Source organism: Dryobates pubescens, chromosome 13 (genome assembly GCF_014839835.1).
Source record: "Dryobates pubescens isolate bDryPub1 chromosome 13, bDryPub1.pri, whole genome shotgun sequence".
In the NCBI taxonomy this organism is placed as follows: domain Eukaryota; kingdom Metazoa; phylum Chordata; class Aves; order Piciformes; family Picidae; genus Dryobates; species Dryobates pubescens.
The window spans coordinates 29,137,662-29,153,082 of record NC_071624.1 but is presented as its reverse complement, the minus strand read 5'-3'; the positions used below and the strand labels follow the sequence as shown (position 1 = coordinate 29,153,082).

The window sequence follows — 15,421 nt, the reverse complement described above, 5'->3', positions numbered from 1 at the left end:
AAAGGCTTGCACAGGAAATGACTAGATAGATTTCTCAGTAAAAGAGAGAGCCAATGAGTGCAGTGCTCTTATATGGGAAAGCTGGCTGGCTACTGCAAATTCATAATGCTTAACCCCTGCCTGCACAGATAGAGGCAACATCTCATGGCCTCCCACAACAGTTCACTCACACCTCAAGGGAGGCAGCTGATGTGACCCTGACAGGGCTAGAGCCCGTGGTTGAGTTGTGAGGTTTGTCACAAGGCTCCCTCCCTTTGCCCCGGGAGAATCAGGCACTCACGGAAACATCTGCAGTCAACTGTTGCTGTGGGAAGCCAGCTCTCCTCACACAGCTTCACACAGCCAGCTAGGAGGCAGTGCAAAATGTGTGGGACAACAAACTAACCGGAACATTACCTTACAATGTCAACTGCTCATCACAAACACAAAGCAGCCTCAGTTGCAAAACATTTAGGCCACTGGTTGCTTGATTTGCCAACAGTGCCCATTTCATAATGGGCTGGTTCTCCAAGGGGGTGCAAGTCTTGGAGAGGCTGCTTTGGGGAGCCATCCCTAACAACTGACTGTCATTGAGAACATGCACACACACTAACATCACTTACCACTCACAAAACAGGACACCAGGAAACAGGACATCAGCTCACACCAAGCGTCTTAGTTCTTTCTCTTCCACTCCTGACAGAACTGAGGCCTGAGGAGGCAGCATGATCCATTATTTCCCACAGCATCTCTGCAAGATAACATCCAGCACCCATGGTCTCAACAGCCTTCTCCAGCACAAAGCCATTTCTGTCATCCAGAGAACCTAACAAAATCAGAAAGAGCTCTCCTAGTTGACAGCTTGATAGCAGGGACACATTCCATGAGAAATCTCAGATGTTTAGTTAACCATTGGTCCATAAACATCATGAAGGGGTGTCACATCATGACACACTGAACTCTAGCACACTGAACTTCTTCCAAACCTACCAGGAGCCAAAAGAGAGCTTAAAGCAATCCCCATCTGACAGGACCGCAGGATGATGTGAGGCTTCCTGGAATGTGATCGTCACCCATAGAAACATTCCCAGATGGCTTCTACTTTGAGTCAGATGCAGGCTGTGAGATGACCTTCCTATAAATACACCCATTAAATGGCAGGCTGCCTTTTCCTCTTTCATGGTTTTGCATGAGATCACAAACTCATTTCTCACATTCTTATGTTTCAAAATTAAGCTGATCCAGGAACAACACCAAGCTTCTTATTCTTTCCAGGTGTAATGATTTAGCAGGAGCCACAGAACAGCCTACAAACATCTGGAGAGAAATGTAAGACTAGATCTCATCTCTCCTGTCCTTCATCCCAACCTCACACTGATTTGCTTTGCTTTGGTTGTGTTCACTGAATTTGCTGTGGTATGACAGACGCAGACTCAGGCCCAGCAGCTTAGCTCAGATTTGCAGGTTAAATCCTCTTAGGCTTTCCCCCCAGCTTTCATGGGAGCCAGCCCCACCACTCTAGCCATGGAATGAAATCAGCCAGCAGAACTGCATCATAACAGAGCTCCTTCTGAACATCTGGTTTCAATAGCTTACACAGAGGAAGGAGAATGTGCAGCTTGCTGGGAAAGGAACTGCTGCCAGCTGAGAGGTCACCACAGCAAAAGAGAAACACAGAGCTGCTGGGGGAGCACACTGGTATGTGCACACACATGCGCACACGCGTTGCAGCGCACACCAGGGTAAGCACTTGTGCTTCCATCACAGAGAAAGGAGCAGCAAGGCAGGAAAAGGACACAAGAATATGCCCAGATGTGCATTTCCAGTGACAGCACACTGAGGGCAGTGCCAGGATCATGTCACTGCTGTGCACTCGCCAGCTGAGCTGGCTGTGATGCTTAACAAGCATCTTGCCACCCAAACTCAAAACCCTCACAGCCACCCAAAGCAGCATGCAGGGAGAATAAAACCAGCAATTTAATTTCACCTTTCTGCCAGCCTGAGTTTTCAAAAGAAACACGTGATCCTCTTGCTTTTTCATGTGTCTCATGGTGCTAAGCTTCTCTTTATGTGGAAACCTTAAATCGGGGAAGAGAGAAGTCCAACTCTGGTCTATGAAGTGAAATTGAAGTCAAATCATTGAATGATATTATCAAATTTATCCATAATTATGATTATACACGAAGCAGCACAGTCATTGATGGCAGAAAAAGCAGTGACTGAAACCTGCTTAAACAGAAGGCAAAAGGAAGCATGAGGAAGATGGCATTTGGAAAAGACTGACAGAAACACATTTCCTTAAATACATATTCTCTCTTCACTGAAGTGCCCATTTTTACCAAGTACTGAAAAACATAACAGTCTTATGATTAATATCCTGTTTCTCTGTGCTGTAAGTGGAAGATCAAAGCCACTTACACGTGTCTGTAATTAAATTAGAGCATTGATCCGCTCCAAGGAGCAGCAGCTCAAAATCATCTTTGCAGGAGGGAAGCCTGTAATAAGAGCATGCAAGGGTGACCCATTAAAATTCTCTCCAAACCAACAGGTCAGGCCCCAGAAAAGCCACGTGGTTAAGAAAAAACACAAATATTCTAACTCCTTGTCTGATAGCCCTGGGGGCTCAATTAATTTTCATGACTATTTCTGCAGCTACTAGTCCTACATCACAGTATTTAAAGGCTCCTATCTACATACTTCTCAGACCTTTGAAGGAACGATCCAGCTCTCTTATTCCTTAAATGGAAGTCTCTGTCGACTTGATGTCTTTCCCTTTCTGCCGGATTACAGCCTGAAGGAATGCTCCACTGACAATCAAAGAGCAGCAAGATAGGAAACCCAGCGGTCATGGTAGAAAAAAACGCTTCTGTGGACAAACAGTGACATCCAGCGGCCAGGAAATAAACCTGAATTCCTGCTGCCTACGAAAACATCCTCGATAGGAAATGCTTCAAAACCCAGCAGGGCTGCAAGCGAATCCTTGTGAGAATTGCAGCCGTTCACTCACTCACTCACTCTAGCAAAACAGCTAAGAGAAACTTGTCCAATTTAAAAATTCCAAGTAAGGCTGGGTTTGATGATGGAACTGATGTTCCATAAATATGAAACTGGGTAGCCAAGCAGCTGTGATCACAGCTGCCATGTGATGCCTTGGGAATTGGTGACAGATTGCAAAAAACCCTAAAGTATTCCCACAGTTTCACTGCTTTAACCCTCACTTTCCCTCTCTGATTATGTCTGGGGGCAGTGGCTAATGGAGCAAAACATTAAATATATCCAAAGTTAGTGCACTGGTTTAAGCTGACTGGCCCAAATAGGAGGGACAAGGGATGGAGGATGGGGCTACGCCCCTACCAGTGGCACAGAGCACCAGAGCAGGCTGGATTGTTATGGTCTACACCATGCTCACTGCAGGGCAGGAAAGGGTTGGCCAGAGTTTATGGGGCTTGTAATACATTCTGTACCTCATAAAGTTTCCTGTTCTGGGGGGTTTTCTAGTGTTCCTTCCCCAGATGGGGATGCCCACAGACCCGAGAGTCAAGCCACTTAAGAACATCACAACAACCAGCAGGTGGATCAAGCTGCTAAGATTCAAGTGGTTCAGGTGGATCAGGGCCAGCAACATAAAAGTGAATTATTTTTGCCCTGGTGGGCCAATGATACCTTAGGCCATGAAGGAAGAGATGTGACATGCAGATGGGCCTGAGACTGAGGGGTGGTCTTAACTATGGTCACTGTAGCACAGGTTGTCCGTAAGTGTGAAATGTCTGCTGCAACCAAACAGGCCAAGTGGGTAAAGCTGCAACATAAACATGGGGAAGCCTGGCAGCTTAGTTCCATCACCGCCATCAACCTGCCAAGGCAAACTGTGTGCTTACAGTGGTAGAAAGCGACCACTGGATGGCTTGAAACATACCCAGTGCCCCATGCCACTGCTCAGAACACCATCCTGAGCCTTGAAAAACAAGTCCTATGGCGACATAGCACCAAGGAAAGAATTGAGTCAGATAATGGCACTCACCTTCAAAACAGCTTTATAGACACTTGGGCCAAGGTGCACAACATTGAGTGGGTGTATCACACCCCCTATCATGCACCAGCTGCTGAGAAGGTCAAACAACAGCCTACTAAAAACATCCTGAAAGCAATGGGAGGAGGAGTTTAAAAACTGGGATGCACATCTAGCACAAGCCACTTGGCTGGCTAACACCAGTGGATCTACTAATCAAGCTGTCCTTGCCCAGCCCAAACCACCATGCACTGCAGAAGGCAGTAAAAGATTTTCTGTGGTACATATGAACACCTAGGGAGAAAGGTCTGGGTTAGCCATGCTTCAGGGCAAGGCAAACCCACCTGTGGATTGATTTTGCCTGGGGACATGAATGTACTCGGTGGGTAATGCAGGATGGAGTTTGTGTGCCACCAGGTGCTCTCACTTGGGGCGAGGACAGTAAATAATATTGCACGACTTTGAGTGCTGCTGAGCTTGACTTAGTATAGAATAAGGGGTGGAGAACATACTGGTTTAAGCTGAGTGGCCCCACTACAGGGGATGGAGGGACAGGGCTGCTGCCCATACAGTGGTATGGAGCAGGCTGGATCCTATGCTCTAAACCATGCTGTGTGACAGGAAAAGGGGTTGGCTGGGGTGGTTTCCTGTTCCAGGTTTTCCCTTCATCTAATCTGTATCCCTGCACAAGAGTAGGAAATTGTCCTGATCTCAACCAACACTATTTTTTTCCCAGCTTCTTTCCTCCTTTCTCAGGAGGGAGGACAAAACCTCCATTGTAACTGGACTGCCAGGACTCAGCTGACACCTGAGTTAGAACCAGGCATCACAGCTACACATCAAGGCTGTTTAAAAAGTTAAGCAGCTGTCAAACCTGAACGACTACATCCACCTATTAAGCCCCACCACACACACAGCTGACACGCCTCCTCTTCAGGCAGGTTTCCTGAACCCACCCATTGATGACACCCAGGCTTCAGTGGGAAGGCCCCAGCTGTTGGCACCAACTGTGGAAAAAGAGCTCCCCAATTTAAGGCAGTTTTCACTACAGCCCCTGTTTAGGTGCAGTTATCCTACTCATACCTGCATCACCAGGCCTCCACCCATCCATGCCCACTTGTCCCCAACACAGTGTACCCACCCAGACCCTCAACAACCCCTCCAGTAGAATTCATTAGGACAGCAGCTCACTGACTTCACTACAGAGTTGCTCCTCTCTGCATACACAGCCCCTTGAAAGCACCCTGAAGGTGCTTTTAAGTGAAGACCATCACCTTATGGTAGCCAACACTATCCCCACTGACCTCAGGACCAGGAGACTCCCTTAATGCTCAAGTTGAGAAGTTGCAGCAAAGCCCACACCACTGGACTGACAATCCCACCTCCCATTGCTCAGCTTGGGGCTTTCTGGGGTTCTATTAAGAGAACATATTATCCTTCCTAGAATAGAGCAGTAATAAAAGTCAAGGAAGAAATCACAGGGTATTAGTGCTTAAATTAAGACTTTAATCCAGATTTGTTTCATCCACAACAGCCTCATAACGCATGCAAAGAGGCTTAAAATGCAATAGAAGAAGCCCAAGTAATCACATCACTTAAACAGCTTTACTACTTCAAACTGAGAGAGACCAAGCACAGGTTGTGATGTGCAACAGAAAACTTTATTAGCATTTCAACAGAGCTGGTCAGCAGCTGCTCCAGCTTGCAGTAACCTGGCATTTAACTTAAGACATCAAAGAGCTACAGTGCAAACACAAGTGCTGGCGGCATTCTTCTTCTCAAGCAAGACACAGCAACTTAACAGCCACCCCTGAGGCGCAGGACAAGGTGGAGAGTGGACTCCTTCTGGATGTTGTAGTCGGAAAGGGTGCGACCATCCTCCAGCTGCTTGCCAGCAAAGATCAGCCTCTGCTGATCTGGGGGAATGCCTTCCTTGTCCTGGATCTTGGCCTTCACATTCTCAATGGTGTCACTGGGCTCCACCTCCAGGGTGATGGTCTTGCCTGTGAGGGTCTTCACAAAGATCTGCATGCCCCCTCTCAGACGCAGGACAAGGTGGAGAGTGGACTCCTTCTGGATGTTGTAGTCAGAGAGGGTGCGACCATCTTCCAGCTGCTTGCCAGCAAAGATCAGCCTCTGCTGATCTGGGGGAATGCCTTCCTTGTCCTGGATCTTGGCCTTCACATTTTCAATGGTGTCACTGGGCTCCACCTCCAGGGTGATGGTCTTGCCAGTCAGGGTCTTCACAAAGATCTGCATGCCCCCTCTCAGACGCAGCACAAGATGCAGGGTGGACTCCTTCTGGATGTTGTAGTCAGAGAGGGTGCGACCATCCTCCAGCTGCTTGCCAGCAAAGATCAGCCTCTGCTGATCTGGGGGAATGCCTTCCTTGTCCTGAATCTTGGCCTTCACATTCTCAATGGTGTCACTGGGCTCCACCTCCAGAGTGATGGTCTTGCCAGTCAGGGTCTTCACAAAGATCTGCATGCCACCCCTGAGGCGCAGGACAAGGTGGAGAGTAGACTCCTTCTGGATGTTGTAGTCAGAGAGGGTGCGACCATCCTCCAGCTGCTTGCCAGCAAAGATCAGCCTCTGCTGATCTGGGGGAATACCTTCCTTGTCCTGGATCTTGGCCTTCACATTCTCGATGGTGTCACTGGGCTCCACCTCCAGAGTGATGGTCTTGCCTGTGAGGGTCTTCACAAAGATCTGCATGCCACCCCTGAGACGCAGGACAAGGTGGAGAGTGGACTCCTTCTGGATGTTGTAGTCGGAAAGGGTGCGACCATCCTCCAGCTGCTTGCCAGCAAAGATCAGCCTCTGCTGATCTGGGGGAATGCCTTCCTTGTCCTGGATCTTGGCCTTCACATTCTCGATGGTGTCACTGGGCTCCACCTCCAGGGTGATGGTCTTGCCTGTGAGGGTCTTCACAAAGATCTGCATGCCACCTCTCAGACGCAGGACAAGGTGGAGAGTGGACTCCTTCTGGATGTTGTAGTCGGAAAGGGTGCGACCATCTTCCAGCTGCTTGCCAGCAAAGATCAGCCTCTGCTGATCTGGGGGAATGCCTTCCTTGTCCTGGATCTTGGCCTTCACATTTTCAATGGTGTCACTGGGCTCCACCTCCAGGGTAATGGTCTTGCCAGTCAGGGTCTTCACAAAGATCTGCATGCCACCTCTCAGACGCAGGACAAGGTGGAGAGTGGACTCCTTCTGGATGTTGTAGTCAGAGAGGGTGCGACCATCTTCCAGCTGCTTGCCAGCAAAGATCAGCCTCTGCTGATCTGGGGGAATGCCTTCCTTGTCCTGAATCTTGGCCTTCACATTCTCAATGGTGTCACTGGGCTCCACCTCCAGGGTGATGGTCTTGCCAGTCAGGGTCTTCACAAAGATCTGCATGTTGATCTGCAAAACATACAAAGCTTTCAGCTTTAACTGCTTATTGATATATAATTTGTATCAGTTTCTCAAGCAACCTCTTTTTATGCCTCCTGACATTACCTCTCACTAGCCAGTGCCCAGACCACAAACCCCGCCCCCCCCAACTGCAGCCTCTCTTCCACCCAACTGACAATGGGCTTCCTAGTGGCCAGCCGCAGCAATGACAGCAGTACAATTCTGCTGTCACAGCCAGTGACTCAGCAACCTGCTTCTGGGGAAAACAGGCACAGCCTCTGACACTTGTCGTCTTCCCCTCCCACCTCAGTTCTCAAGATCACAATTCACAGATCCTGCACAATTCCTCTCTGACCCCCCTCTCCAAAACAGAAGTCTCCAGCCATTCATTCATCTAGATCTTCCAGCCCAGAACTCTCTCCCCGCCTTCCAACCACCTGCACGCTCCCATTGCTTTGCATCTCTTTGTTGCTCCTCAGCAGTCTCCTCCCTGTTCCACTAGCGACATCAACTGACAGCCCCGCCCACGTTTATGCACTTCCTGCCAAACAAGCCCCAGCCTCAACAGCAAACGCATCCATCTGCTCCCAATAGAGTCCCAAGTAGATCAGTTAAAGACAACTATATCCCTCCTCCACATCCATCCACATCCTCAGACAATTCCAGACTAAGGGTCTGAGGTCCCACACTAGGGCTCCGAAAATGCTTCTGCTGTTTCACAACAGTGATCTGCTACTAGAATCTACTCTGGGAGATAGGTGGACACGGATGTAAGCAGTGGAAGTGATTAGAAAGTTACACTCTGGAAGGGGAAAAGGGAACAGTTTTTCTAGGCTGGAATGTGGAGTTGATGCTTCTCTAGCAGTACTTGGGGAAGAGGGTAGGAAGGCAAAGGGAAAAAAAAAATCGTGGTGAGGCTTTTTACTCTGAACTAAGTCACTCAAGGCAAAAAAAAAAAATCAACCTGCTTCCTAAGGAGGAGAGTGCGTTACGAAGAAGGTGGCTGGCTGCTGAGTCACTTCCCGAGTTAACCACCGGGAAGTCCTGCGGCAGCCTGGCAGGAGGGCGGAGACTGCGGTGGGTCCATCCCACTGCCGCAGTGCTGGGGGGGAGGGGGGATGGGGGCGTCTGTGAGCTGCTCAGAAACAATGTGACTCATCGTAGAAAACCATGGAATACCGAGCCTCAGTCTCAGCGAGTCAAGGGAGGGGGAATGGTTGTAGAAATGACAGCATTAAGAACGTGAAAGCCAAGATACAGAACAAAAAAGGCTTTCCCCCCCCATCAGCAGAGCCTGGGAGCCTGGTATCTGCTGGAAAGCAGCTGCAAGATGGTCGCACCCCGTCTGGCTACAACAACCAGGAGCCGAGCCTCCATCTTGTGCTGCGCCCGAGGGTGCCACCATCTTTCAGAGGAGCTGCACACTAAAGTACGAAACACGCCAAGTTCCAGCTTCGGCTGCTGAGTCACGTACGACCTTGCGCGGTTTATAAATGAAGGGATTACTGCTGCTATTTCTCGTTTTGTAAATAAACGCCAGCTGCAATCTTTATTTTCGCATTGTTTACGTTTTCCACGGCCATTCTCCACCTCTTAACTCGCTTCACTTCTTTTTGAGGCTCCGCATTCTATGGGTCGCCCGTACCTCTCACCAGCCCAGACCCCCGTCCCCGCTGCAGCACTGCGGCGCTGGGGGGCGTCGCCGCAGCCTCCCCCCCTGGCCAACTGCGACACGAACGCGGAGCTGCTTCCCCCAGGCAGGGACTCAGCAACCCTCTTCTGGGGCAGGCAAGCGCAGCCTCCGCGATCGCAACGCTGCGTCCTTTTCCTAAGGGCAGAACGTCCTCTCCCCGCCCGCCTCGTCGGTGTACGCCGAGCCCCTACGCAACCCTTTCTCGCCGTCTCCCAACAAACAACACCACCACCTGCCCAGCGCCCACCCGCGCCCTGCCACCCAGAAACACTGCTGGGCTTTCCCCTTCCAGCCCCCTGAGAGCCCCCGCTGCTCAACTCACGTCCTTCGGCCCTGCGCGTTGCGGATCAAAAAGTCTCCAACGTTTCTACGCCAGCAGAAATCCACCGAGAGAGGCAGCCCCAGCCCTATTTATGCGGTCCCGCGCAGGCTGACCCCGCCCCCGTGACGTAACGTGTCCGTCCGCCTCGCAAAGTAGTTCCAAGTAAAAGATTACAGTTACGCGAATACTCGCCTTTCTCCCTCTCCACTCGCTCTTCCACGGAGCAGAAGGGTCCTGGCGTCTTAGCGTGGGATCGCAGACCCTAAAAATTCTGGAACTCTCTGACGGTGCGGATGGATCTGGAAGTGCGTTAGTGCGGTTACTAGAAAGATCGGGAAGCCCAGCATTGATTGGTGCAGCCGTAAGAAGGGCGGATGTTGATTGGCTGATGAGGGGGAGAAGGCGGAGCATGGCGGAGAGGACGGCTGTGAGGAAAACTCTGGAAGATTCGGTGCTGCTCGGCGCTGATTGGTGCGCGGTGAGGTCAGCGCTGTTGCTAGGGGGGAGCCTCCTTGCGCAGGCAGATTGCTGCGGGGAGGGCTTGTGCGCGTGCGCACTGCGGCGGCAGGCGAAGGTTGGGGGGGCGTAGCGGGGAGGGGAGGGTAGCGGGGAGGGGAGGGTAGCGGTGGGGGGGGGGGGGGGAGACGCACCCCGACCCTATGCATATGAGGGTGACGGTGGGGCTCGGGCACTGCTTGTAGCCTCTGAGCCCCAGGTGATGCCTGACAGCCTGGCACGAGCTAGAGTACCCCGGAGCGGCAGCGATTACCCTCGGTGCCAGCTCGTCGCTGACCCACATGGGTACTGGTGTGCCTGCCTGACCCCCTGCCCTGGGGCGGCCCGAGGCGCTTATGGCAGAGCCTGCAGTCGTCTGCAGGGTTAGTCCTGGCCTGTGTGCAGAAGCCGGGAAGCACAGACCCGAGTTGGCAGAGCTGGAAAGAGATGCCCTTTAGAAAGTGGGCAGGCACTGGTGACTGGTGTGTCACGTTTGCTGCAGGCCCTGGGCGTGCAGCCCATTTCCTGAGCCGCCCTCTGAGCCAATTTCAGCCAGCTGAATTATTTAACGCGAGGCTGAAAAACAACCTCCCTGAACTGCTGATGTTTGAAATTCAAATACCTGTTTACTTGCTTTCAGAAGAGGAAGCTTTGATCAGGTTACAGAGCAGCTTCCTTCTGAGAAGTGCTGCAGAGTTGTGCTTTGTGTTAATTAAACTTTCATTATACTTTCTAGACAGGCTCTTAGCTCACGGATTAATTTAATTCTGTTAATCTGCAGTCACCATCTACAGGCCCATACAGAGCCTACCTCTTATTTGAAGAAGGTGGGCTGAATACAGAGGACTAAACTACCTCTTTCCCTGCCCCTTGCCATTTTCTGTGTGTTAAACTCATGCTCTGAATGTGACACGCTTCACATCTGCACAGATCCTTTATACTACTCCAGTGATAATCATTACCAACTTGAAAGGTGTTTCTTTTAAAAGTCAGAATGCAGTGTTTATGTATTTTGGGCCAGATTCTGTCTCATTGTCACACATCATTTGTGCAGAACTGTCCCCCAAGCTGAAGGTGATGGCCTTGTCACTTCATTTGTCTCAATTTCTGCTTCACCTCAGAATTTGGAAATTATTTGATACAGATCTGTTTATCCTTAGATGGTGTGGTAGCTGCTGTGGTTGTACAGAGCAGATGTGTTTAGCATATATGCTGGTCTTTCTCCAGCAGCTCTTGGTGGAAAAGAACCATCAAGCAGCTGACTGTCAACTGTATATAAATAAATGCAAAGCTGAGAAAAAACAGGAATCTGTCTTGTGACTGGCCTGGTGTGCAGGTGGCTCCAGCCCTTGCCAGGGCACGGGGCCTGCGGTTGGGAACACTTACTTCTTTCCAAGTGGTTTCAAAAGTAGGTCACTGGGCAGTAGTACAAAGCAACCTACTTTTAGAAGAGACGAATCTGGGGTCAGAGAAATGTTTCCAACAGATCTGTACCTTCTCGAACACAAGCTGGGTCTATGCTTTATCCACACTGATGTCCCAGCAACTGCATGTCATTTCTACATGAGCAGTGTCAAATGAAACAATCTGCTTACCCTCAGTGCAAAGGGTTTAACCCGAGACAGCCACTCAGGCAGTTTGTGTACCAAGTTCAGTACTGCCCCTTTGTTCAGATAAAAACAGGGCTGCTAGCCAGAGGGAATCAACAATGTATGTTCCTATCTCATAACACTGCTCACACCTACCTCAGGACTGTCTCACTGCTTATGACACAATTATGTTTACCTGTGTACAGTTGTAGAGATAAACATTTCCTTCTGCAGCCTGTAACACTGCAACCAGGCTAAAGCTCCAGCCACGAGACAGAGCTGTGGCATGTTACTGCTTGTCCTTGTACTGCCAAGCTCAAGGGTTGCAAAAATAGTCACAGTTTAAAGTACTGTGAGATTGGCTGTGATATCATGAGATTACCAAAAAAAGACAACTATCTTGAGGTTTGGTTTTTTTAAAGCCTTATGCTAAAAATACCTTAAGTAAGCACCATGTTTAATAAGCTACCAACCTCAGGAGCTGAAAGCTTAAGAAAAACAAATAGATACCCAGATCTGTAGCCAAAAGAGGAAAATGAGCAATACTCCTTTGTCTCCCTGCTTGTGTGAAGCATATTTTGATCTCTGTGGACACAAGGGACACACCTTTAAGGTCTGTGCTGCCACAATAAACAGGTCTGGGCACGTCTGTCTCTGTAGGTCTAAATGACCTAGAGGAACATGTAGCACTTTGCTGTGCTTCTGATGGAAGGAAGGAGACTTCTAAAGGGCATTTTATAAAGATGCCATCAGCCTGCAATGACAGGTTTGTGCCTGCACATTCTGCCAGTGAAAGCAACAATTAATAACTAGGTCTTAGTCTAAAAATTACTTCTCTGCATCTTTTCAGTCTGCCTCCTGCCTGCGAGTCTTCTGGATGCGATCCAAGCTGCACTGCAGTGAAGGAGCTCTCTTTGTTCACCACCTCTCTGCTGTGTCTGAGCCTGTTTAGCACGTGGTTTCTGGGGTGAGGTTTTTCAGCAGAACAGCAAAGCAGCACCTTGAAAAGCAGAAAGATAGCAGAAATAAGTCTAAAAACGCTGTTAACCATTGTTAAATGTTTTTCAAGAGAACCTTTCCAACAGTGACCAACACCAAATACTGTCACGGCCATTCAGGACAGCCTTCATTCCTTGGCCAGAGGTGATACCTCCTGTGTTTCCAGATCCAGCTTGGATCCCTTGGTGGTGAGGACAATGTCTAGAATGCTTCACCCTCCACAACAGCAACAGTAAAATCCAAGTGCTGACATTTTTCTCCCCTGCACAGACTTTGTGGTTTTAACTACCTTAGTTCTTTTAAGAGTGGTGTTAGCTGTACACTACTTCTAGTGTCATGCTTATGAGATGAAAAGCATCCACAGTTCCTAATTCCCTTTGACCCACAAACATGTAGCTGCTGAGTGCTGCTTTTGCGATGAAAATGTCCTTAACAGACACATTCTCGGTGCGGGCTGCAAGCCAGGGCTGCAGAGCTGAGTCATTGTTATGCAAACAGAGCTGAGATGGCACAAAAGCCACCTTTGTACTGTAACATTGAAACACATCAGCTGTTGAACTTTGAGTATCACAAGACACCTAAACAAACACAAGGAAGCTGATTTACTGGACTTTTTGTCTTGCTGATCCCCTCCTTCTGAATACTTCCTCCTTCTCTATTTTGTCTCAGAAGCTCAAGAGCAAAAACATTCTTCATCAAGCTATTGGTTTCTGCTGAAGCCTGGCAAACATTGCATCAGATTTGGAAGTAATGTACCGGTGAAAGCTGTCAACTCTGCAGTGGGAAACGCCTGCTGGCCAGGTGCTGGCAGTGCAGCAGGCAACCATAGAAAGGCAGGCTTGCAAACCAGAATGCCAGCGAAATTTATCATCAGTCACCATGAAGCTCTCAGATTGGCCATTTGTGTGTCTCAGTTTTGAGCTTGAAGAGTCTTTCATAATAAAATAGGAAATAAATGAAAAAGGAGCAACATTTTCTTTATCCTTCTGAAACCAACCTGCATTTATCTTTATCCTGAATGCCACAGGGGAACAGAATTTAGCTTCTCAAAATGATTTCTACATTTAAATTATGCTGAAGTAATTGTGGAGGGGCACAGAGAGTGATGGATTTGCAGATTTCCATGGGCTGCCTATTTCACTTTGCTCACTGGAACTGCTTTTTAGAATAGAATAGAATAGAATAGGTTAGAATAGAATAGAATAGAATGGAATAGACCAGGTTGGAAGAGACCTTCAAGATCATCATGTCCAACCTATCATCCAACACCACCTAATCAACTAAACCATGCAACCAAGCATCCTATCAAGTCTCCTCCTGAACACCTCCAATGATGGTGACTCCACCACCTCCCCTGGCAGCCCATTCCAATGGGCAATCTCTCTCTCTGCGTAGAACCTCTTCCTAACCTCCAGCCTAAACCTCCCCTGGCACAGCCTGAGACTGTGTCCTCTTGTTCTGGTGCTGGTTGCCTGGGAGACGAGACCAACCTTTGCCTATCTACAACCTCCCTCAAGGTAGTTGTAGAGAGCAATAAGGTCACCCCTGAGTCTCCTCCTCTCCAGGCTAAGCAACCCCAGCTCCCTCAGTCTCTCCTCATAGGGCTTGTGTTCCAAACCCCTCACCAACTTTGTTGCCCTTCTCTGGACACGTTCCACGTTCTCTGGACACGTTTTGAGAGTGTATGAGTGCTAGTGTCTCCTGTCTTGTGGAGGGGAGGTTATTTGTGAGAACTAATCACTAACAAGCTCCTAAAATACATCCCTGTTTTTAGCTTAGTGCAGTAACTGTTTTTAGAAGAGAACAGACCATGTAGGCTGAACCCTGCAACTGCTGCTGGCTGTACCCCACACTGAAGACATGTGAATCCATGCTGCAAACTGCACAGGCTCAGTTTCAGGTCACAATCTCCAGTTTCACCTGAGTGACTTTTCCTCCCAAAATATATGGTGACTAACACAAAATCTAGTGTGACTAAAGGCCTGGGAGTGGCTGTGATCAGGAGCTACAGATGAACATGCTGGCATGGGCCAGAATTCATCACACAGAGTGTATTAAAAAGGCTCCATTAGGATGAGTAACCAGTACAAAGGTCCACATGAAAAATAACAGGAAATTGTAACTCAGTGCCCTTTCCAGAGTCTTCTCCAGAGGCACTGAGCTACAGGATTGTTATGCAAGTTCTGGTATGTGCCATCTCAGGAAGCAGCCCACACACTGTAGTCACATGTGTTAAAAGCTGTTTTCCAGACCAGAGCGTGCTGATAGCAGTTTCATCACTGTCTTGCTGCTTTGCTGTATTCCTGGATGAGGCATGGCCCTTTGGTGCCTCTTCTACCCAACAGGCTGTCAGCTCACTTGTTTACATCTTCCCCTAGTCCCCTGCTTTAACTCCTGTTTAAAATACAAATTCTTGATTATAATTCAGACAAAATAAATCTCCAATCTCCAGTCCTGCAACACTGGGCACAAAGAGTCATCCTTGGAGTGATTTTATCTCAGTCAAATGTGAGCTGGACACCTACAAATTGTGTATTTCTCCCCTGGACTGAATAGTTCTACTTGAAAAACAGCATTGTCTTTCAGATGTCCAAGAATAAGCTTTTTAAAGCTATTTACCATGAGGGGTGATTTCACCTTCTCCTAGCTTTGGGGTTTGTTTTTATTGCGTGGGTTTTTTGTTGTTGTTTGTTTGGGCTTTTTGTTTGGTTGGGTTTTTTGTTTGGTTTTGTTTTCAAAGGTATGTAGTGTGTTGTTTGTTTTCCTCTGTAGGGGTAGGTGCACCCCTGAAGGTGCATCCTGATACACTGTAGTGTTGTTGAACAGCAATCTTGTTTCTCAGGGCGGGTGCATAGCAGAGATGTGAAACAATAAACTTCTAATAGCAGCACCTCGGGTCCGCACAGCACCTTGCCATCCTTGAATGCGTGCGGAGTGAT

At 48.8% G+C, this 15,421-nt stretch overlaps 1 protein-coding gene across 2 annotated transcripts; it reads right to left on the bottom strand.

The window, feature by feature from the left end:
- Positions 1-5,627: 5,627 nt before the first annotated feature.
- Positions 5,628-9,825, bottom strand: UBB (ubiquitin B). Of its 2 annotated transcripts, none has more exons than XM_009903268.2 (2): positions 9,592-9,825; positions 5,628-7,393 (listed from the first exon to the last, which is right to left on the bottom strand). In XM_009903268.2, the coding sequence occupies exons 1-2, from the start codon at positions 9,808-9,810 to the stop codon at positions 5,786-5,788; spliced, it is 1,827 nt and encodes a 608-aa protein (XP_009901570.2). In that variant the 5' UTR covers positions 9,811-9,825; the 3' UTR covers positions 5,628-5,785. The 2 variants fall into 2 exon arrangements, with proteins under 2 accessions (XP_009901570.2, XP_054022463.1); XM_054166488.1 differs by lacking the exon at positions 9,592-9,825 and adding an exon at positions 9,400-9,461.
- Positions 9,826-15,421: the final 5,596 nt, after the last annotated feature.